The 25,189-nt window shown below is 34.7% G+C and overlaps 1 protein-coding gene across 50 annotated transcripts in view; it reads right to left on the bottom strand.

Moving 5' to 3' along the window:
• Positions 1–25,189, bottom strand: part of LOC126939504 (uncharacterized) — a 557,395-nt gene that overhangs the window by 446,871 nt on the left and 85,335 nt on the right. For all 50 annotated transcript variants that reach the window (XM_050764859.1, XM_050764858.1, XM_050764860.1 and 47 more), the window contains exons 17-23: positions 24,894–25,037; positions 24,274–24,345; positions 21,254–21,403; positions 19,279–19,323; positions 16,032–16,175; positions 14,138–14,209; positions 4,013–4,156 (exon numbers count right to left, since the gene is read on the bottom strand). In XM_050764859.1, coding sequence (XP_050620816.1) covers positions 4,013–4,156; positions 14,138–14,209; positions 16,032–16,175; positions 19,279–19,323; positions 21,254–21,403; positions 24,274–24,345; positions 24,894–25,037 — 771 coding nt within the window. The remainder of the gene's footprint in view (positions 1–4,012; positions 4,157–14,137; positions 14,210–16,031; positions 16,176–19,278; positions 19,324–21,253; positions 21,404–24,273; positions 24,346–24,893; positions 25,038–25,189) is intronic.

Raw genomic sequence — 25,189 nt, forward strand, 5'->3', positions numbered from 1 at the left:
AACATACTTATCACACCCAAAAGGATTTTATATCATTTTTGTCATATTTGTTTTGCTATTGTCTAAGAAATTGAGTAATTTTTAAAGTAAAAAATCCAAAAGACAAGGAAAGAGAAAAGGAAATATGGAACAGGTGGCTGAAATAGAAAGTACTAGTAAAATGGTAGATTTAAACCCAAATACTTTAGTAATCTACAAGTGTAAGTTAACTACATGGTTTAATTAAAAGACATATTACTAATTAATTAATGGGAGTGAAAGAATAAATCGTCCCTGCCGAAGAATTTCAAATAATTTTAAAATGTAGAAGGAATGAGGGAAGTAGAAAATCAACATTAGAACAACACAGTAATAATTGCTACAGACTAGCAATTCATCTGCCAATGAATGCTAAAATTAGTGGGAGAAACTTAGAGGAGAAACAGAACACTTGCACAGTCTCAAACTACCTCCTCCAAAATATTTATTAATTACTGTGGTTATTTTAACACATGTCCACAAATTCTTTGATACTCCTCCCTCCAGAAGAATAGCTTAATTTTCTTCTCCTTGAGGATGGGGCTAAACTTCGTGACTTGCATCTAACAAAAACTGTGAAAAAGGGAAACACAGTAACTTTACGACAAAAAAAAATAGCAGACACCACTTCAAGTGATCAAGGTTAATATCATCAGTAACAAATCATGTTAATATAATGTATTATATGTTGCAATTAAAAGGGCACTTTACCTTTGGGGTATTCTTCCCAAAAGCCCATAACCCCAGGCTAGTCATGAGATAAACCCAAACTGAGGTTTTATACAAAATATCTGACCAATACTCTTCCAAAGTATCATGGTCACTAAATAGAAGGAAGGCTGAGAAACTGTCATAGACTAGAGAAGGCTAACAAGACATGACAACTAAATGCAACATGGTATCCCAGACTACATCCTGAGACACTAAAGCACATTAGTGAAAATTAGTGAAATCCAAATATATTCTGTAGTTCAATGAATAGTACTGTCCCAATATTAATATCTTTGTTTTAATAAATGTTACGTGGTTATGTATGATGCTAACATTAGGGGAAGCTGGGTAGGGTACACAGGAACTCTGTACTATCTTTAAAACTCTTGTGTAAATGTAAACATTTCAAATAAAACAATTTTTAAGACAATAACAGGCTGGCAAAGCCATGTACTATTCATGAGATATATCTAAAATATAAAGATACAGAAAGAATGAAAGTAAAATGACAAAAAAGATACGTTATCCCTAAAAGAAAAAATAGCCAATGTTGCTATACTAATATCAAGGTAGATGTTAAGATAAAATGCATCATTAAAAACAAATATGAATACTTTATAACGAAATGTTCTATTAATTTGGATGATAGATCAGTTTTTTTGAGACAGGGTCTCACTTTGTCACCCAGGCTGGAATGAAGTGGTACAAATACAGCTTACTGCAGCCTAAACCTCCTGGGCTCAAGAATTATTGCCTCAACCTCCCAAGTAGTTGAGACTACAGACCCATGCTATCACACCAAGCTAATTTATTTATTTATTTTTTATTTTTGAGATAGATTCTCACTCTGTCGCCCAGTCTGGAATGCACTGGTGCGATCTCAGTTCACTGCAAGCTCCACCTCCCAGGTTCATACCATTCTCCTGCCTCAGCCTCCCAAGTAGCTGGGACTACAGGCGCCCGCCACCACGCCTGGCTAATTTTTTGTATTTTTAGTAGAGGCAGGGTTTCATTGTGTTACCCAGGATGGTCTTGATCTCCTGACCTCGTGATCCACCCGCTTCGGCCTCCCAAAGTGCTGGGATTACAGGTGTGAGCCACCGCACCCGGCCCACACCTAGCTAATTTTTGTACTTTTTGTAAAGACAGGGTTTCACCATCTTTCCCAGGCTGGTCTCGAACTCCTGAGCTCAAGTGATCCGCCTGCCTCAGCCTTCCAAAGTGCTGGGATTACAGGCATGAATCACAATGCCCAGCCTTAATTGTAAGTCAGCATATTAACAACATGGGCTAAAAACTATAGACAGCAAACACTGACAGAATTAAAAGGAGAAGTAGACAAATACATAATCATTGTATAAAATTGTAGAAGATTTTAGAACAACTGTTTCAGTAACTATTGAACAAAGAAATAAAACATCAGTAAGAATATAAAAAAATTTGAATTTGACAATAAATCTGATCTAATATATAGAACACTCCTACTCAACCCAACTGCAGACTATATATTCTTCTCAATCACATAAAATATTTACCAAAATTATCATAGTCAATAAATCAACTCTCAACAAACTTCAAAAGACTAAAATCAGAGTATGTTCATTGACCACAATGCAATTAAACTAGAAATTAATGATGTAATGATTATAAAACCTCAAATTTTTGGAAATTAAGAAACATACTTCTACAATCATGAGTTGAAGAAGAAATGACAACAGAAATCAGAAAAATTTTGACCTGAACAATAATTAAAATACTATATATCAAAACTTGTAGGATGTAGTTAAATGAATGTTTTGAGGAAATTTTGCTGTGAGGTATGTATTACAAACAAAAAAAATCCTTAAAATAATTGAGCTAAATATTCATCACTAGAAATCGGGATATATTCACCGTAGGGAAGTTGACTGAAAAAAGGAAAAAAAAGAGTTAAAGAAAAAAAAAAAAAAAAAAAAAAAACAAAGAAAAAATAGATGTTAGGATATAGTGGGAAGGAGATAAAAAAGGGGTTGGTTAATGGGTACAAAATACAGTTAGAAGGAATAAGATCTGGTGTTCAGTAGCACAATACAGTGACTATAGTTAATAATTTACTTTACATTTCAAAATAACTAAAAGAGTGAAATTGGAATGTTTCTAATACAAAGAACTGATAATGCTTGAGGTGACAGATAACCCAACTATCCTGATTTGATCATTATATATTGTATATTTGTATCAAAATGTCACACATACCCCATAAATGTGTATAATAATTATGTATCCATAAAAATTAGAAATAAAAGAATTGTAATAAGTTAGCATATAGTAATCACTTATCAGCCTTTTGGCTAAGATCAAGTGTAGACATTACAGTAAAGATAAAAGCAAAAAATAATAAAGAGGAAATAAATTTTTAAAAGGGTCAATCAAGATAAAGGTTGAATTTTTTACAAGATTAATAAGATTCAAAACTCTGTGAAGTTCAATCGAGGGTAAAAAAAGAAGCTACAATCCACTAATTTTGAGAATTAAAATGAGGATAGCATTACAGCTATGTCAGATGTCAAAAAGAGAACAACTTTATTCAATACATTTGAAAAGGCAGATCTAATGAACAAATTCCTCTAAAAGCACAGCTTGCCAAAACTAACAAGAAAATAAAATACCTTGTTAATCCTATTCATTTAAAGACATTAAATAAATAATCCAAAGCCTTTCACAAAAAGAACTCTTGGCCAACATGGCTTCATGAATTCTACTCAACATTCAAGGAAGAAAAAGTCTCTTCTAAAAAACATAAAAAAAGAATACTCCCCAACTCATTTTAAGAACCCATCATGGATAATATTCAGCTATACCTGTCATTAAAATAGTAAATTTATTTTTTATATTTATAGATATCTGCTGCCCTGAGCCACCACTATGTGTAACACCCCACGGTATCCCTGGATATCACCATAATTCACCTTCCAAAAACCAAAAGGGCCTCCAGGACCCCATTTTACTCTTCATGTGGCATTCTGATTGACCACTGCCCATGTCAGTCAGTTCACAAAATAATCTCACCCTCTAGGTACCATCAGTGGACTCACACAGGGATAAGATGAGCTCTGACTTCCCCATTTGTTTGGCTCAATGAAGCTCAGGGTTGGCACACCTGTAGGGGCAGTACCAGTGTCCAGCAGTCATCCCACTTCAGCTTCCACTGGATACCCTCCATCCCTGTGTGTCTTACCCATAGACCTTCCACCCCTCTGGTAGAGGATGGTCCTTATAAGATAGATGCATTGAAACTACTAACCATGTTCAGGTACATGTCTTAACATTACAGTAAGTATAGCATTAGCTGTATGAAGGTCCTTGTCCATCAATAACGTCTTGAGGTCAGAGACATCAATTAGATCATTCTGGAGAATTTGGGTAGCAGCTAAGAGTATCTGTGTAGCTGCAGAAAGAGAGCAAAAGCAAATGTTTCAACAGCAGAAACAGAGCATATGTTATTAGTTATCACTTAATAGACTCAGGTTGCATAAAATATGAAGATCTGATTCTAGAATTTTACATGGAACAATTTGTATAGTTTTAAAAACTAGAGTGTATTATAATAGCTAACAGTCACAGGGCACTTACTAAGTGCTAGCTGCTGTTCCAAGCAATTTCACTTTACCAAATTACAAATGTCCTTATAATAATCCCAAGATAGGCATTTTCATCCCTGCTTTTCAGATGAAAACACTGAGGTTAGCAAAATTAAGTGACTTACCAAATAATATATTGGTAGTAAGTGGCAGGGACAGGATTTAAGTACAGACCCTATAGTTCCAAAGCCCATCCTCTTAACCACTGTGCCTTTCAAGTAGAAACATATAGGTAGTCAACCTTTATCCCTTGAGCCACATATTACTTCATATGTGGCCCTGAAATCATTGCAAAGCATTACAAATAATCTTTAAATCAAAATTATCTTTCATTATTTAACTTAAAGTTATGTTACCTTAAAATGATTAAACTGATAAATAACCTATAAGCATAATTTTGTTCTAAGAAATTAACTGGATATTAATATTGTGAAAAATAACTACTTCAGTCCTTTGTTGACATGGGTAGCTGCTTCTTCCACTTCTTAGTCAATCTGGCCCCAGTTGAGAATATTGTATAAATAAAATAACTTACAGGTGAAATAGAAGGTATAGCTGGTTGGATGTAAGAGCACAAACCATGCTCCAATGTGATCCAACAATAATACTACCTTCCATTTATAAGGCAACTACCACATGATAAGCACTATGTTAGAGACTTAACATTTAATACCTGGCCAAATAATCAAAGAAGATAAAGGTAAAATATGGATATTGGGAAGCATTCAAAGACTCAAAAATTACATATCCCATGTTGTTTTACTTTGGAACCTAACGCAAAATGTGCTTCAGCAAAATAAAGGAGTAAATCATGACAGGGATTCAGGAAACATGTGAGCCATAGAATACTACTAAAGAGAAATTCTGGGATGACAGCTGTTTAGTGGGTGTAGGGGAGAAACAATTCAAATCAGAGCATCTAAAGTACATAAAACTGTGTTTGAGTATTTTGAAAATGTCAATATTCAAACATTTTTTATTATGATTTCAAAAATCATAGTCAATGTTTGACTAACATTTCAAACATGATTGTGCCAGAAATGTTCAAAGTCCAAGAAGTGAAATTACCTATGCAACATCATACAACCGGTCAGTAGGAAAAAAAAATCCAAGTACTTAAAATATGACTGCAATGTTGTTTTTCACATGCACACACCACCAATTTGCAACCCTTTTTTTAAAGCTTTTAAACATTGTTTTTATTTCTAAACAATCTCAAACTCTCAGAAAAGTTGCAAGTACAGTACAAAAATTTTTTGTCTGAAACATGGGAAAAAGTAATAGGTCTATAGGAAAATACATAAGTTTTTTAAAAAGATAATTGTTAACTCCAGGAGAAAGAGGAGGCAAGAGATTGCACATGCAAAGAGGCATGGAGGTAATGAGATGACTACTGACTCATCAATGAGCTATTTTGAACAGTCATAATACTACTAATTAAACACTGACTACTGATTTAACCAAAAACTGTGATAGAATTACATTTTCACACACTTGACTCTATAACTTTGTAATCTACCTAATACAGAGGCATGGTCTCAATTCTTACATCTATAGAAGCATTATTAGCCTATTATCCTTTTGAGCATTAAGGTTCTCTTCTTTAAAAAAAGGAATTAACGGGCCGGGCGCGGTGGCTCACGCCTGTAATCCCAGCACTTTGGGAGGCCGAGGCGGGCGGATCACAAGGTCAGGAGATCGAGACCACGGTGAAACCCCGTCTCTACTAAAAATACAAAAAATTAGCCGGGCGCGGTTGTGGGCGCCTGTAGTCCCAGCTACTCGGGAGGCTGAGGCAGGAGAATGGCGTGAACCCGGGAGGCGGAGCTTGCAGTGAGCCGAGATCGTGACACTGCACTCCAGCCTGGGCGACAGAGCGAGACTCCGTCTCAAAAAAAAAAAAAAAAAAAAAAAAAAAAAAGGAATTACACCATTTGAATGAAAAGGATTCCAATGCCTGGATATAAAAGCAAAATGTGTTTCAAATTCCATTGATATTCTAAAGAAGAAAAGGATAATAAGAAAACTTACATTATTTTTCCAGTAGCACTCAGACAGTAATTACTATGGTAACCTATGCCATTAACAAAGTTATTGGCCAATTGTGTTCTAATTCTGAACCTACTCAATTTTTCAAAATGTAATATATAGGAGGCATAAAATTCAATTTATAGCACTGAATTTTCGAAAAGGAAATCTATTGATTTAATAAAAATGTGATATATTTACATTTCGCATCTCTTGACTTTGTAACTTTTTAATCAGTAGCTACTACAGGGAAATGGTTTTGCTTAATTCTTACAACTGTCATATGATATAGGCATTATTATCCTTATTTTGAGGAAAAGAAAACTGAGAGTAAGAGAATATATCTAATTTTTCAGGGCCAGTAATTACTATAGTAATCCACATTATATAATAAGGTTATTTATCCATTAAGTTCTTATGATAGTAAACCTATACAACTTTTTAAAATGTGAAATATTTAAGGCGAAAAGTTCAATTTACATCAGTGAACTTAGAGACTTTTGAGACCAAACCACTCATGTGGAAAATGATCTAAAATCCAAAGAAGTGAAATTACCTAACAATATCCAGGTACCTAAAATTTGACTACAATGTTATTTTCCGTATACGCATCACCAATTGGCAACCCTTTAAAAAAATTCTTTAACTTTTTTATTTTTAAACAATCTCAAACCCTCAGAAAAGTTGCAAGTACAGTACAAAATTTTATCTGAAATATCTGAATGTAAATAGCCAACAAAATGCCCCCTCACCATTAACTATATTATTGTGTATTTTCTCCAACGAGAACATTCTCCTACATAATAAAAATACAATCATCAAAATTAGGAAATTATTACATTGATACAATAATGCCATCTAATTCTCAAACCCATTCACATTCTGCTAATTGTCCTGGTAATATCATTTTTAGCAAAATGATACATATTTTGTGAATGCTATAAAGAAGGTACCAGGATTAACTTTTTTATAAATGAACATTCAATTGAAATAACCTCATTTATTTAAAAGGCCATCCTTTCCTTGCTCCACTGCAGTGGTACCTTTGTTGTAAAGGAGATGGGCATATTATGTGTAGATCTCTTTCTGGACTCTGTATTCTACTCTATTGGTTTCTGTGTCAATACCACACTGTCTTAATTACAGTAACTTTGTTATAAATCTTGATGTAAAGCAACGTGAGTTTTACAACTTTGTCTTCTTGAACTTTGCCCTGGCTATTTTGGTCCTTTGCATTTATTCTCATATTTAAAATCAGATTGTCAGTTTCTATAAAATTATGCTAGACTTTTGATTGGGATTGCATTGAATATATAGCTCAAATTGGTGATAACCGAAAGCATATTGAAACTACAAAACATAATGTATCTCTCCATTTATTTAGGTTTTTCTTTAAATTTTGTCAAATTGTTTTGTAGTTTTCTGTTTAAAAATTATAAACTTGTTTCACTAGTTACTCCTAAATATTTACTTTTTTGTACCATTGCAAATCATATCTTTATTTTCATTTTATAATTGTTTGTGGCAAACTACAGAAATACAATTTTTGAACATAGAATTATAATTTTAAATTGATCATGTATCAAGCAGCTCTGGTAAATTTGTTCATTAACTGAAATACAATAATATAATAACCAGTGTATAGTTTCATGTTTTTCTGCCTATTAATTATATTGCCAATGAATAATGGAAGTTCTATTTCTTCTCTTTTAATTCTTATCTTTCTTATTCTGTTTTGCCTGTGGTACTGGCTAGGACTTTCATACACTGTTGAACAGAAGTGATGATAGTAGACATTCTTGTCTCATTCCCAATCTCCGTGGGCAAGAATTTAAAATTTTCCTTTAAACATGATTGTTGTAGGTTTCTGTAAGTACCCCTTAATATGAAAGGGTGTTGAATTTGATCAAATATGTTTTCTACATCTGTTAAGATAATTTTTCTTCCTCCTTTATTTTGTAATATGGAGAATTACACTTCAATTTTTGTTAATTAATACCAATACTGCCCTCCTAAAAATAACTCAACTTGCGATATATCTTTCCTTTTTATATATCACTAGATTTCATTTGATCCTATTTTATTAAAGCTTTTCCCATTTGTGGTCATGATGGGGACCGAATTATAATTTGGTCCTCATGTAAGGTTTTTATATGAAGATTACATAGGCCTCATAAAACGAGGTTGGACATATTCTTCCTGCTTCTAAACTCTGAAGGAGTTTATGTAAGAATGGTACTATATCCTTTTTAAATTTTTTTTTTTCTTTTTCTTTTTCTTTTTTTTTTTTTTTTTGAGACGGAGTCTCACTCTGTCATCCAGGCTGGAGTGCAGTGGCGCGATCTCGGCTCACTGCAAGCTCCGCCCCCCAGGTTCACGCCATTCTCCTGCCTCAGCCTCCCGAGTAGCTGGGACTACAGGCGCCCGCCACCTCGCCCGGCTAGTTTTTTGGTTTTTTTTTTTTTTTGTATTTTTTTTTTTAGTAGAGACGGGGTTTCACTGGTTTAGCCAGGATGGTCTCGATCTCCTGACCTCGTGATCCGCCCGTCTCGGCCTCCCAAAGTGCTGGGATTACAGGCTTGAGCCACCGCGCCTGGCCCTTTTTAAATTTTAAAATAACTTACCAATGAAGCCATCTGGAGTTACTCTTCAGATTTTATAATTATTCTTCAGCTACTTTTGGTAAGTTGAGTTTTTCAAGGAATTTGTTCTTTTCATTAAAATTTTCAAATGCATTGGTATAAAAGTATAATTAGTATCTTTTTATGTCTGTGCACTCCATAGTTATGTCCCTTTTTTCATTCCTGATATTGGTAACATTTCTTATATGTAGATCTCTTGGTAGTGAACTTTCTGTTTTTTCTTAAGATATTATTTCATTTTTAAAAGATATTTTAATATAGAATACGATGTTCACAGCCTTTAAAAAAGTTTAGTTTTCAATGTTATTCCATTGTCGATGGCATTCATCAGAGATGGACCACAGCATTCTGAAAGACAGGTGCATTTCACCAGCACTGTAACTCCTGAACAGTAATAACCAATAAACTATCGACTCATGAACTAAGCTAGGCTCCTCCAATGATAATTTTGTAAAAATTTTATGTAAAGAAAGCTACAAATATTTATTATTATTATTATCATCATTATTTAGAGATGGGATCTCGTTCTGTCACCCAGGCTGGAGTGCAGCAGCGTGATCACAGCTCACAGCAACCTTGAACTCCTGGGCTCAAGCGATCCTCCTGTCTTATCTTCCTGAGTAGCTGGGACTACAGTCATGTGCCATCACACCTGGCTTATTTTTAAATTTTTTTTAGGGACAGGGTCTTGCCATGTTGCCCAGGCTGGTCTCAAACTCCTGGCCTCAAACAATCCTCCCCCCATGGCCTCCCAAAGTACCGGGATTTATAGGCATAAGCCACCACACCCAGCCATCAATAATTTTTTTGCTCCTTAGAAAATAATGTATAACTTTTCACTGGTGGCTTTTAGGATTTTCTCTTTGTAGTTGGTTTTCAGCCATTTTACGCTCATGTTCTTAAATATGGTTTTCTTTGTGTTTATCCTATGGCCCCACAAATCCTGACAGGCTTGGTTACTGCCCATTGCCCTTAAACAGTTGTGCTGATTGCTTATGTTGCTTATTTTTTACCAGATTTTATAGTTATTCTATAAAATACAAGCTATTTCATCATATACAGATAGAACCAGGTGAACCAGCTTTACAGATAATTCTAGTTACCCTGCTCTGGTTAAAAATTACTGTTTAGGTTATTACTTTAAACAAAGCTATAGCAATCAAAAACTGATATAAGGATAGAATAAATATAAAAGGAATAGAATTGAGAGTCCAGAAATAAACCCATACATTTATGATCAATTGATTTTCTCTAAGGGTACCAAAATCATTCAGTGGAGAAAGAACAATGTTTTCAACAACTGATGCTAGGACAACTGAATATCTGGACTAAAAAAGGTAAAAATGGACTGTCATCTCACACCACATACAAAAATTAACTCTAATTTATTAAGGATTCAAATAAAAGAGCTAAAACTAGAAGAAAACTTGGGTGTAAACCTTCAGGAGTTTGGATTATCTTTATGACATCAAAAGAAGCAACAAAAGAAAGTATAAATTGAACTTTACCAAATTCAAAATCATTTATTCTTCAAAGGACATCAGGAAAGAAAAAAGACAACTAACAAAATGTGAAAAAATATTTGCAATTATCTATCTGATAAAGGTCTAATATCCAGAACATATAAATAACTCTCACAACTCAACAATAAAAAGCCTGATTTTAAAATGGATAAAGGATTTGAATACACATGTCTCCAGAAAATCATTGAGGAGAAAGTATATATCCCAGAACAGGTTTCTAATGCAGACAAAAGCACTCTATTCTGGAAAATAATGCCACAAAGGACATTTATTAGTAGAGAAGAGAAGCAAGCACCACGATTTAAGAAGGGTAAGCTAGCTCTAATGTTTTGTGCAAATGCAGTTAGGTTTAAAATCAGGACTGCCCTGATCCATAAAGCTGCTAACCCTCAAGCCTTGAAGGGAAAAAATACACACCTGCTCCCATCTTTTGATTGTATAACAAGAAGGTTTGGAAAACCAGAATGCTTTTTCTAGATTGGTTCCATCAATGCTTTGTCCCTGAAGCAAGGATGAGACTGCCTTTTAAAGTTCTTTTGATATTGGACAATGCCTCTGGCCACCCAAAACTCTATGAATTCAACACCAAAGGCATTGAAGTGGTCCACTTGGCTCCAAATATGATATTAGCCTCTACATTAGGGGGTCATAAGAACCTTTAAAGACTCATTACACACGGTACTCTATGGAAAGAATTGTCAACACTGTGGAAGAAAATCCTGACAGAGAGAATATGAAAGGCTTCAGTAGGATGCCACATCAAGCCCCAAATACTACTGGAGAAAGCTGTGTCCAGATGTTGTGCATGACTGCACAGGATTTATAACAGAGCTAAACAAGATCATGAGAGAGATTGTGGAAATGGTGAGAAAAAAAAAATGGCAAAGGGTGAAAGGTTTCAAGATGTGGCTATTGGGAGAAATTCAAGAGAATATACACCACACCAGAAGAATTAACTGAAGATGATTTGATAGAAATGAATACTCCCAAACCAGTGCCAGATGACAAGGAAGAAGACATAGAAGAAGCAATGCAAGGAAACAAATTGACAATCTGGTAGAAGGGTTCCAATTATTCAAGACTGCTTTGACTTATTTTATGATATGGACCCTTCTATGATATGGACACTGAAACTAAAGCAAACAGTGAAAGACTGGTATCAGACAGAAACATTTTTAGAGAAATGAAAAGCCAATAACGTCAGACAAGAAATTATGATGTATTTCCATAAAGTTAAACCAAGTGTCCTTGCCTCTTCTGCCTCCTCTTCTACCTCCTCCACCTCTTCCATCTCTCCCACTCCTGAGATAACAAACCCAACTCCTCTTCCTCCTCTTCCTACTCAACTTGAAGATGATGAGGATGAGGATGATGATCCACTTACATTTAATGAACAGTCAAGATATTCTATCTTATTTTATTAATAATATTTTCTTTTCTCTAGTTGCATTATTGTAAGAAACAGTATTTTATATATATATACACACATACGCCATAAAGATACATGTTAATCATTTATGTTATTGATAAAGCTTCCAGTCAACAGTAGACTATTAGTAATTAAGTTTCAGGGGAGTCTGAAATTATACATGAATTTTTGACTGTGCAGCCACTCATTTTCCAGCCAGTCTCTTGAAGCAAAAGTATCCAAATGTGGACTTTCTTTCATTTTCATTAAGCAATCTTTTTTTTTTATTATTATACTTTAAGTTCTAGGGTACATGTGCACAAAGTGCAGGTTTGTTACATATGTATACATGTGCCATGTTGGTGTGCTGCACCCATTAACTCATCATTTACATTAGGTATATCTCCTAATGCTATCTCTCTCCCCTCCCCGCTCCCCACAATAGGACCCGGCGAGTGATGTTCCCCTTCCTGTGTCCAAATGATCTCATTGTTCAATTCCCACCTATGAGTGAGAACATGTGGTATTGGGTTTTCTGTTCTTGCGATAGTTTGCTGAGAATGATGGTTTCCAGCTGCATCCATGTCCCTACAAAGGACACGAACTCATCCTTTTTTATGGCTGCATAGTATTCCATGGGGGTATATGTGCCACATTTTCTTAATCCAGTCTGCCCTCCATATTATCTAGAAGGTGCCCCTAACCCCCACATTGTTCAAGAGTCAATATAAATGAACTTTGAAAACATATACCATCAGCATGGATATAGCTGGAGGCCATTATCCTAAGTGCATTAACACAGAAACAGAAAACCAAATACTGCATGCTCTTACTTACAAGTGTGAGCTAAATATTGGGTACTCGTGAACAGAAAGATGGCAACAATTGAAAGTGGGGACTACCAGAGGAGGGGAGAGGGAGGAGGGGAAAAGGTTGTAAAACTAACTATTGCATACTATCCTCAGTACCTGGGTGATGGGATCATTCATATCCCAAACCTTAGCACCACACAATATACCCAGATAACAAGCCTGCACGTGTACCCCCTGAATCTAAAATAAAAGTTAAAAAAAAAAGAGAAAGAAAGCATATGCTACATAAAAGAAGTTAGACACAAAAAAATACAATATGATTACATTTATATGAAATGTTCAAAAGAGGCAAATTCATACAGACAGAAAGTAGATTCATAGTCGTCAGTAGTTAGAGAGAGATGGAAATGGAGAATAATTGCTCACAGGTACAGAGTTTCTTTTGGGGTCAAGAAAATGTTTTGGAATTAGAAAGTGATGGTTGCACAACTTTCTGAATATACTAAAAATCACTGAACAGTACACTTTAAAAGGGTGAAATTTATGGTATATGAATTATGTCTAAATTTTAAAAGCTACATCTAATTAAAAATACTATAAGGCATCCAATTTTAGAGATATTAAAGTGTAAAAAATGTGATACAAAGAAATTTGTTTCATCAAAGCATTTAGAAATATGCCATTGATAAGGGTGTCTGCATTCATGAAGAGTTCTTTGGTAGGTGTTCTCTGCAGACTTGGGGGTTAGGAAAATATGTTGGTGTTGAAATGGTCTCCCTAATTTCAGAAAGAATAAGACAAACCTCAGGGACAGAGGCCAAGTAGAAGTCTTTAAATAGCAAGGACAAAATGATGTGTCATTTTGTCAAGGACAATGTGTCAAGGACAACATAGATAGTGTGGTATTAAGAATAATACAGGGATTGACACTGCAGGGATTTAGAAGGACTGATTAACTGAAGTTAGGATTTCTATAACTGAAATAGATGGGCAGTCCAGTTGTGTACATCTGAAAACTCCAGCGGCACGACTTAAGATTTCACAAAAACTGGTGGTCCCTCATCCAATTCCATACATGATTTAATTCACAGATCCAGAAGTCATTGAAGAAAAACCTAACTACCTTTGAGAAAGGACCTTGCACATATTAATCTTTTTAACCTTGCCTTGTTTTCCCCCTCATTATATCTTTGCCCAATTTTCTTCACTTATTTTTATATTATTATTCATACTATACATCATAAGTGGCTTGAAATCCTTTTTAAAACTAGAAAGACTGAAAACTAAAAACTTGAAATCCAGATAGTCATTTTTAAATGTCATTTTTAAATATTTATTTTCTAGCCATTCTCTTGAACAAGAAGTATTCACTTACCTTTGGACTTTTGGAAATGTGGACTTTCTTTCATTTTAATTAAGAAATCTTTTAAATCCACCTCCATATTATCTGAAAGATCAAAGTCAAAAATGCTGACATTAAAAACCTGATACTGAGTCGGCACATGAAATAAAGACCAATTTACAATAGTTAGCTAAAATTTCACTCTAGCTCAAATGATTGAAACTATTTCAAGAGAACTTTTAACACTTTTTAAAATCACCCAGTGAACAGTTAATAATATTACTAGCAAACAATAGCTAACATTTTTTAGCTCCTTATATATACTAGGCACCCTTTTATGGTGTTTTACACATATTAAATCATGTAATCTTCATAATAATTCTATGATGTGGGTACTCTTTGCATGCCTATTTTTGAAAGATGAAAGCAAATGGAAACTAAATAATTTGTCCAGGTCACAAAGTCAGGAAGTGTTAGAGGTTGTGTTTGAATTTATGCAGTCTAAGGCCAGAGGAGACGATGTTATTAGATAGAATACACACATACATGCACATGTACACGTACACACACACACACGCATGCACACACACACACACAGTCACACGTGAAGTAACGTGCAATAATGTGACACAGCAGACAATCTAGGGCTGTAATTATATTAAGGAGACTTTGAGTTTAAACAAAATGGCAGACCTGGGTAGTGCAGAAACCATCCCACTACAAATCCCTAGAGACACTCTATAACATGTAACATTCCATGAATGTGTGACTGAGTCATATGAAGGAAATAACAAAGAGTTAACTGGGAACTGAGGTCCAGAATGCTAAGCATTGAGTACTAACACTAAAACTATCTTTGGGATAGAGATGAGACCCAAAAATGGCTAGGTGCTTGATTTAAATGCTCATACAGAGTCATTAAAAAAAAGATTCGAGCCCACATAAATAAGAGTAGGAACTTAGATATCAAATAAAACTGAAATGCTTAAAGGGTTTCAATCCTGGTTTTTTAAAAAAGAGATTAAAATATTATATTTATTGACTCAAATAAACAAGGAGGCCTAAATCTTCCCAATTCAGAGAGACAGGGGAAAAAACAATCTCTTGTGATAAACTGAAGGCCCAGTATGCATCTCATGTGGGTGTGAAGTCTAAATTTATACCAGTCTGATGGTGTGAGAAAACTGAGGTCAAAACATAAAAATTGACCTAGGTGAATAACAATCTGGGGAACCTGGCAAAATCAATAACTAAACTGTACTGGAGAGGTATTCTTAAACCTAGGACTCACAGGATTCCCAAAGACACAAATTGGTTAAGATAAGCCCAAAATAAAAGTTCACCAAAAACCAACAGAACTCAGCAGCTTCTAGAAGTATTCCCAAATGATTTGACTTCCTAAAAGTAAATGTGTATAGGAAAGGAGATCAAGTACGTATTACATGCAGTCAAAGACAGAAAACAAAGGTAAATGTGGACTATTTGAAAACAATCACTAAAACTAAATAACTTATTTTTAAATGTAGTGAGCCCTCAGATATTTTATTTGGTTAAAAATCAAAATGGAGCAAGTACTGTAAAAAAACAAATGAAAGCGGATCTCCTCTGAAAAAGACTGCATATCAAAATAAGCTGCTATTGTCATGTTTTTATTTTATTATACAATTTATGGTATTTTTCCACCCATGCTTATAAGTAATGAAAGGTAAATTTCTAAATAAGCACGTATAGTATCCATATGAGTATGAATAGATATGTTCAATAAATATTTAAATTAGTAGAGTGGTTTGGCTCCAATTTGTATCAACCTAAGCCTCCAACAGAAAAATGACTCCCATTAGTATATTATCCTTATAGGTATACTCTAAGACTATTTTTCATAAGTAGAAAAAAAATGAAAAGAATCTCAGGCCAAAAAAATGCTCACCACTGACGTTACAACAGTTAAGGGCTCCATTGAAGTCCTCCTCAGTTAAATTAACATTCAAACATTTCAAGGCATGCTCCAAATCAGGTACACCAATCTTGCCATTATCAACATGTGACAAGATGTTAGCAACTTCTTTAATCTCTACAAAGATAAATGTATACAAGCTATTATGGTGTAAAAAACATTCAAAATAATTTGTCCAAAATTTACCATAGGTAAACCTCAAATTAAATATTTATCTGAACCAAAATGTCTCCAAAGGAAACACAATATTTTCTATTTGTAACTGAGGGCCCACTTCCCTCAAGCAGCACTTGAAACGAAAAAACTTTACGACAAAGAGAATAATACGATGGGCTACTGACATGTATTATAATAAGACTTTATCTTCATTCATTCATCCATTAGAAACTGAATGAGCTACATGCCTCCCTGTACATGTAGATCTAAAGATTTCTACCACTTGATGATGTAAATAAAGGCTAAAATTTGAGATTGAAGCTCTTGATCCCCAGGGCCTCAGATAGTTCACACTGTGCTTTTGTGTGAATTGGGAAAAGGCACCTCCTCTCTATGCATTAGTTACAAAAAAAGGGTACCTCTCAGTAGGCAACTGCAATCCAGCACAGAGGTTCAAGGCTTGGAGTATGAACTGCATTTCAGCCTCCATTTATGCTCTCTCAACAGGCACCTTTGTGCAAAGCACAACCCGTATAACCACATGGGGCAGTCCTGTTGATCTCACACCAATTTAAAATATAAAGCATAATCATTATGTGGTTTTTAATTTTTCTGTTTTTTGTTTGTTTGTTTTTGTTTTTGAGATGGAGTCTCACTCTGTCACCCAGGCTGGAGTGCAGTGGTGCTATCTTAGCTCACTGCAAACTCTGCTTCCTGGTTCACACCATTCTCCTGACTCAGCCTCCTGAGTAGCTGGGATTACAGGCGCATGCCACCATACATGGCTAATTTTTTTATATTCTTAGTAGAGATGGGGTTTTGCCATGTTGGCCAGACTGGTCTCAAACTCCTGAGCTCAAGTGATCCACCAGCCTCAGCCTCCCAAAGTGCTGAGATTACAAGCATGAGACACCACACCCAGCCTAGTTTTTCATCTGTACCATTTCTCAATCCTTTTTTCCCTCAACCCCCAAATGAAGTTGTCTATGTTTCCATATGCTGAAAATTGTTGCATTACACCAGGAGATCTATACCTTCATGGAGATCACTTGGAAAGAACATCACAATATCATCTGAGACCTACATTCATTCTACTAACAGTTATTTTACAACTTCTAAGATCAACAATAAAATATTCAGTCAGTCCCTCGTATCAAAGAGTTTCAAGTAAATTCCTTGATGAAGGAGACTAAATCTGTCATATCTATAAACAAAATTATAATATGTCATATAGTAAGTGATATGAGAAAAATACACAAAATTATGGAAGCACTGAGAAGGTTTACCTAACCTAGATTTAATAAGTGCTGAACTCTGGGAAGGAAGTCTTAGGGCATGAGAAATGACATTTGAGCTGAATTTGGGGGGGAATTGTCAGTTTGTCTGTCAGGGAATGTATCCAAAGGAAACAGTATATGCAAATAAATGCAAAAACAAATAGAGCCAATTTAAATTATGCTAAGTAGTATGACTGCAGAATAAATACAAACACAGAAGTGATAAAGGGTGCGTCTGAAGAGATAAGAAGACAGATCTACTCAGTCATTCATTCAATAAATATTCATGATTATGAGTTAATAACAAAAGATTTGGAACAACAGCATAGTAAATATTACATAAGTATCAGGAGTTAATATCAATTATCTTTAAGAGTTTAATAAGAGCCAGGACTGTGCTAGGTCCTGGAGATACGATGGTAAGCAAAGTGGAGACATATTCTTTGGCCCAATGATACCAGGCAAGTGGGAGGAAGAGATATCAATCAAATAATCAAAAACAAAAATGGGTATTTATAATATGAAATAAGTGCTATGAAATGGACAGAATTTAATAAGAGCATATAACAAAGGAAACAAAAAGATCTGACCTATACTGACCACTGATGATAGGCTTTTCTATAATTGACTCATGGAGTCAAAAGAGATTATTCTCCAGGTTTAAGACTTAATGTTGTTTTCCCTTTTTGGTTTCGGACTTACTTGGGACCAATTATCCCTTTCTTCTCACTCATTTCTCCCTCCTGGAATGGATATGTCTATCCTATGCCTGTGTTTTGGAAGCATGCAACTTGCTAATTTCACAGGCTTACAGCTGGAGGAGAATTTGCCTCAAGATGAATTGTGCCTTGAGTCTCACCCATCTGACAAAGATGAGACTCTGGAATTTGGACTTTTGAGTTGACACAGAAACAAGTTAAGACTTTTGGGGCTACCGAGATGGAATGAATGTATTTTGCACGTGAAAAGGGCATGAATTTTGAGGGCCGGGGTGGAATGCTATGGCTTGATTGTGTCCCCCAAAGTTTATGTGCCGAAAACTTAATCCCCAATGCAACAGTGTTGACAAGTCGGGCCTAATAAGAGGTGATTAAGTCACAAAGGCTCTGCCCGCATGAATAGATTAATATCAGTGATTCAGTTATTGCAAGAATGGGCTTATTATAAAAGTAAGTTCAGTCTCCTCTTGCTCTCTTGCTCTCTCAAACTTTCTTGCCCTTCTGCCTTCTGCCATAGTATGACACAGCAATAAGGCCCTCACTAGATGTGGGCCTCTTGACCTTGGATTTCCCAGCCTCTAGAATTGTAATAAATGAATCTTTCTCTCTCTCTCAATCTCTCTCTTTTTTTTTTTTTTTTTTTTTTTTTTTTTTTTTTTTTTTTTTTACAAATTATCCAGTCTGTGGTATTCTGTTACAGCAACACAAAACGGATTACAACAGTAGGCAAAGAGGATCAGGGAAGAATATTCCAGGGAATAGAATATGCAAAAGTCTTGTGGTGGGAGGAAAGGGGAGTATCTAAGGAACTAAAGTAAAGTCAATTTAGTTGAAGTACAGAAAGCAAGGATAATGGTACAAAATAACACTAGAAAGATAGGGCATGGAAGATTTTAATTTTTATCCTAATAACAACAGGAAATGTTAAAAGAGTTATAAATAGGGGGAGGTAACATGCTTGTGGCTGAAGTGGGCAGGAAAGATTAGAAATACATTGATACTTGGAAATTATTCTATAAAATACCTCTTATTATTGAAAATGTTCTCACATACAAAGTTCTTACTCACCGTTTACCTTTGGTAATTTTAGATTTGAAGCCTCTTTCCTAAAATCTGCAAATTTAGAAAGAGACATTACACAATGAGGAATGGCATCCTGATCTTACCCCGTTTGAAAGGAAACCAATGGATAGATTGAACACTTCTTTTCCCACTAACATTTATCATTGATAACCATTCCCTTCTTCTCAAAAGTTGTTCCCTGGCTCCCAAAATATCCATTCTCTCCTCATTCTTTGCTTACTTCTTGGGCTCCTTCATGGTTATCTTCCACCAACTCCTTAAATGTGGCAGTTTCTAATGTCACAGATGCTTCCTTTCTCCCTAAGGGGACAAGTTAATCCCCTGCCCATCTATTCAATAAAATCCTTAATTATTAGTCTAAATTGTCCTTCTTGATCTCTTACCTACCTATCTACTATCTAGTCCTAGAATTTTTCCTAAGAACAAGTTATAGTTATACCCATTCACTCTACATACTTCCCACACAGATGCAAGTTGGTATAAAGATCTGAGGAACAAACGATAGAAATAAAATCTGTCCATTTGCATAGAAGGACTCTATTGTATTAAAGAACAGTTTAGAATGACTCACAACTAGCCCAGGTATTACCTTGAAACAAACAGAGGTTAGAATACACATAAATTATATTTGCCTTAATTTGTATTTTTATTTGTTTTAAGCAGGATAAACAAAACAACTAACCTATAAAAAGTACTTTTAAAATAGTAGGTTTGGGCAATTTTACATGATAGCTCCCAAGATTTCTGAACTATTAATATTTTTGGCCAGATAATTATTGGGGGGACAAGGGTATTATCCTGTAAATTATAGGATGTTTAGCAGCAACCCTTGCCTCTATTCACTAGATGCCAATAGTCCTCTCGCATCAGTTGTGATAACCAACACTGTCTCTAGATATTGCCAAATATTCCCTGGTGTGAAGAGGGGGGCAATGGGGGATTTGATTATACTTTTTATTTTGTATTTATTTATTTATTTATTTGAGATGGAGTCTTGCTCTGTTGCCCAGATTGGAGTGCAGTGACGCTATCTTGTCTCACTACAACCTCAGCCTCCCGGGTTCAAGCATTCTTGTGCCTCATCCTCCCAAGTAGCTGTAACTACAGGCACGGGCCACCATGCCAGGCTAATTTTTGTATTTTTTTAGTAGAGACGGGATTTCACCATGTTGGTCAGATTGCTCTCAAACTCCTGACCTCAGGTGATCTGCCCGCCTCGGCCTCCCAAAGTGCTAGGATTATAGGTATGAGCCACTGCCCCCAGCCTGATTACATTTTTTAGCTGAAGCTAAATTTAAAGGCAGGAAATGGCTTTCTAAATATGGGGTAAAATCCATCTCAGTACATTCAAGCTGAGGGTATATAGATGGATCAGGTAAATCTTTGTAAATAAAGTAAACAACAACTCAACACTTACAATTGGCTACAGAAATAAACATTAGTTTTTCAACAATACCTTGTACTTTTCAAAGGGCCTTTCATCCAAAAACAGAAAGCTACAAAACCATTAAGACTTCTCTAAAACACATGAAAGGAAAAGGATTAACTTTGAAACAAAATTATTCTTCAAAGCCATGCAACAAATATATAAATACTCTGAGACCAATTTTACAACCCAGGTCATCAGATCACCCAGGAATTTGATACTGTAATGACTAAATCTCTGTGGGCACATATAACGTATAGACCTGAATATGGTCTACAGTAAAGTGTCCAACAAGTTTATGATGTGATTTAGGGACCAAGTATTAAGACTTAAATAATACTTGGTAAAATAGTTTGAAATCCTTGGATAAAAATTTAGAAGAACAGTAATATCAAACATTTGGACTAGAAAGCCCATGGCTGACCTCCCTAAATTAAAAAACAACAACAACAAACAAAAAAACAACAAAAAACTAAATAAAATTCAGAAGAAATTTTTTATACAAGCTGCTGGTTATCTGTCAAATCAACTCACCTTCAACAAAGGAGTCATCCATTACTTCTTGAAGTATGTCATCAGTAAAAGAAAGCCTATCAGTGTTTTCAAGTACATCTAGATTTTTGTCTTTGTCAAACTGACAATTTTCTTTCATGGAGTCCAATGTATTGATAGTCTCATTCAATGCTACAAACAGAGAATATATATACAACATGTAATTCAGTCCATGGATCTAAATCTTTTGAGCATAACAATAAAATTGATGGCCTCTTTGAGATCTACACTGTCAAATAAGGCAGTCACCAGCCACATGTGGCCATTTAAATATTTAGAGTGGTCCATCCTCTACTCTTATAATTTTCTATAACCCTACTTCAATAGTTTTCTCCACTCCAATAGCTTTCTATTTGTAGCTCTAATAGCTAAAAATAATCCTTTTCTTTATTCTTAAAATTGATTTGTTAAATGTCTGGGTTTGAGGTGAGCTACTCTGCTACAGACAAAAGTATGCTAAAGTTTCCCTAGTTATTCTGTTGATAAGTGCACCATTTCAGTAAAGTCCCCCTATTCCTCATAACTCCTCCTAAATGCCAATTTTTCTCTTTCCTTCCCTGCATCCCTTGTTTCTGTCAGCTAACTTCACCCATTTTAGAGAATCCTCATAGCCTCTTAAGTTTAGCACAGTAACAAACATTTGGACTAAGAAGACCATGGCTGACCTCCCTTGATTTAAAAAATGTTAACAGTTCACATTTCCAAAGTATATTTCTAAAAAGGCATCTCTCAGGATTTTGTTCTATGATATAGTCAATTGTCATTGGTAAGAAGTTTCAAAAACAGGTCAGTGAAGAACAGTTGAAGGGATATTTGAGTCCAGAGAGAAGATTCATTTAGTGGGAAGGAAAGAGAATATGTGAGTTATTTTGACATTTCTGGAAGGCAATAAATGGGAGGAAGAGTCCAAATGTTAAATATGGTTCCAGGAAATTTCCACCAAATATGTGGAATAATTTTCTAGTTCTATAGCTGTCAAAAATTATAGAATGAGCTACTTCAAAAAGTCATAAGAACTTCCAAGAGTGAAATGAGTGAATGTACGTTACCTAGCCTATCCCTGCAACCAACTAATTTTGATTTTGATTTTTAAATAGTAAATACAAAAGTTGAGGGAATTCTGTCTCTAATAAACTAGGGAACTATCAAACCCTCTATTACAGTCCTCATTCTCTGACAAAAATAAAATACAACTAGATATAAACAACAAATTTAAGGCAACAATGACATTTAAATTGCTTTGAAATTTGGCCGGGTGTGGTGGCTCATGCCTGTAATCCCAGCACTTTGGGAGGTCAGGAGTTTGAGACTAGCCTGACCAACATGGTGAAACACCGTCTCTACTAAAAATACAAAAATTAGCCAGGCATGGTGGTGTGCACCTGTAATCCCATTTACTCAGGAGGCTGAGGCAGGAGAATCCCTTGAAACCGGGAGGTGGAGGTTGCAGTGAGCCAAGATTGCGTCACTGCATTCCAGCCAAGGAGACAGAATGAGACTCCATATCAATAAATAAATTAAATAAATTGCCTTGAAATTTAAAGTTTCCTCCTAAATAACTCTTAGATCAAGGATAAAATCAAAATGTAACTGGAAATATTTATAAAATAACTATAATAATAGCCTAACAAGTCAAAGACTGTTAGATACACCAAAGTTTCACTAAAATGAAAATCGACTGCCTTAAACATGTTTATTACCCAGTAAGAAAAAAAAATAAATAAATAATTTAAATAAGAAATTAGAAAAACTATTAAATGAGCATAAGGGAACAATATAAAGGACTTACTAAAGATAAAGCCAGAAATTAATTTTTAAACTATAAATAGAAACACTAAAGATAAACCCAAGAGCTAGTACTTTAAAAATAGAGATAATAGAACATTCAGTAGCAAACAAAGAAGAAAGTTATATATATACATATATATATTTAAGAATGAGAAAATAACCATATATACAAAAAAATGAGAAGAATTAGAAGTGCACAGGGCTGTCCTAATAGTCTAAGCCATTTTAAATCTCAATAAAATTTAAAATTTCCTAGAAGAATCAAATTACCAAACTGACAAAATGAAACAAAAGATGGCAAAAAGCAATCCACCAAAAACAAAGCCAAAAAATCAAAAATAAACTAGAAAAAAACCTGAAATGGGTAAGACAAAGTATTAATGCTCCTATCAGAATTTTTAATAAATAATACCCGCTGTTGATAAAGGTGTGAATTTCCACAAACCTTTAGGAGGGTAATTAGGCAGTAGCTTGTTAACATTTTACATCTAAAAATACTTTGGCCCAGCAACTCCACTTCTAAGGAATTTGCCCTACAGAAAAATTGGTGTGTAACGTGCACAAAGATATATGTACAAGGATACTCACCAAATGTTTGTAATAGTAAAAAATAGCAATAACCCAAATATTCATTAAAAGTATTGCGGACAAAATTATAGTTCATTCCTCTAATAGAACATTATGCAGTCTTTTAAAAGAATGAGGTAGGTTTACATAATATAGTGGAACACAGAATTATATCTAAGATATACTGTCATATATTGCATTCAAGTTGTGCAATATTATGGACAGATGTAAAGAAGAAAGCCTAAAAGGATATTTATGAAACCTTCACATGGATATTTCTGGAGGGTAACATTAATGTTACAAGAGACTTGCACTTTATACTTCTTACATTCCTGGTCATTTGAGATTTTTACAACATTAAAAAGAACCATTCATTCATATATAATAACGGTGTCTTATTTTAACTATTGGAAAAGATCATAATCTTGTTATTTGTCCAATCTCCAATCACAAATGTACAATTCTTAAATTTCAAAATAAAATGCAGGAAGTTCCCCATAACTGAAAGTGTTCAAGTACACATGAAGCAAACATTTGGCATAGATACTATAAAGAAGATTTAAGCACCAAATTTAGTGTTTTACTAGATGAACTTTGAATAAGTTCTGTATCGTTGCCTTCTAACAGTTTTACCATAAAGCTCTTACCAATATAATTGGAAAATTTCTGGGTGTCACTCAAAGCCCTCATACAGTCTTTAATGTTCACCATGTTATCTTCTGCAAGGAAAAGAGAGAGATGACAAACAAGAACCCCTGGACAAAGTAATGCTTAAAGGCTAGTATCAAAATCAGCATATGGCTTATATATTTCTTGAACATTTTATTTACAAGGTACTTCTAGATTCAATTTCATACATTAAGCCTCACAATAACCCTACAATGTTGTAGGTATACTAGTTCTGATTCTACCTATAATGGGAACTGAAGTACAAACAAAGCCCCAGTAACTCTGACCAGTAATTCCATCAAAGGTGGCAAAGCTAGAATTTCTATTCACAGAACTTGAATTTCTAAGATGTTCTTCATTCACTAAATCAAGATAGCAACGAGGACAAAGGATTCTAACAAGCCCACTTCCACAAAATCTAGACCTGCTTGTATAAAAGTATTCTCATAACTGCAAAAGAGGAAATTAAGAGGAAAGGCTCCATTTCCAAGATTACATTTATAGTAAGATAAGCAAATACCTATAGACCTTGCACATCTTCTTTACTCATAAAAAAAAAAAAAAAAAAAAACCTGAGAGTAATATTTAAAATGCTTACCAGAAACAAAATCTGATTGAAGAATTTTCTCTACCTCTTCTTTAGGTGACTTAATCCCAATATTTCTTAGAAAGTCTTCCAAGTTCTCCTCAGCTATCATGTCACCTTCAAGCAAATCAGCAGCTAAGACAACTTCCTGTAACTCTATAAATAGAAAAAAAGTTAATTGATAAAAAGCAGTAGCCATCACTCAAGACATTTGTTAGTGGAAATCCATAGTTTATTATTATATCCTGAGCTGAGGAATAAGAAATCTCAGAGAGAAATTTATCCCTTATAGCATTCTATGGCCAGCA

Source organism: Macaca thibetana, chromosome 16 (genome assembly GCF_024542745.1).
Source record: "Macaca thibetana thibetana isolate TM-01 chromosome 16, ASM2454274v1, whole genome shotgun sequence".
Lineage (NCBI taxonomy): Eukaryota > Metazoa > Chordata > Mammalia > Primates > Cercopithecidae > Macaca > Macaca thibetana.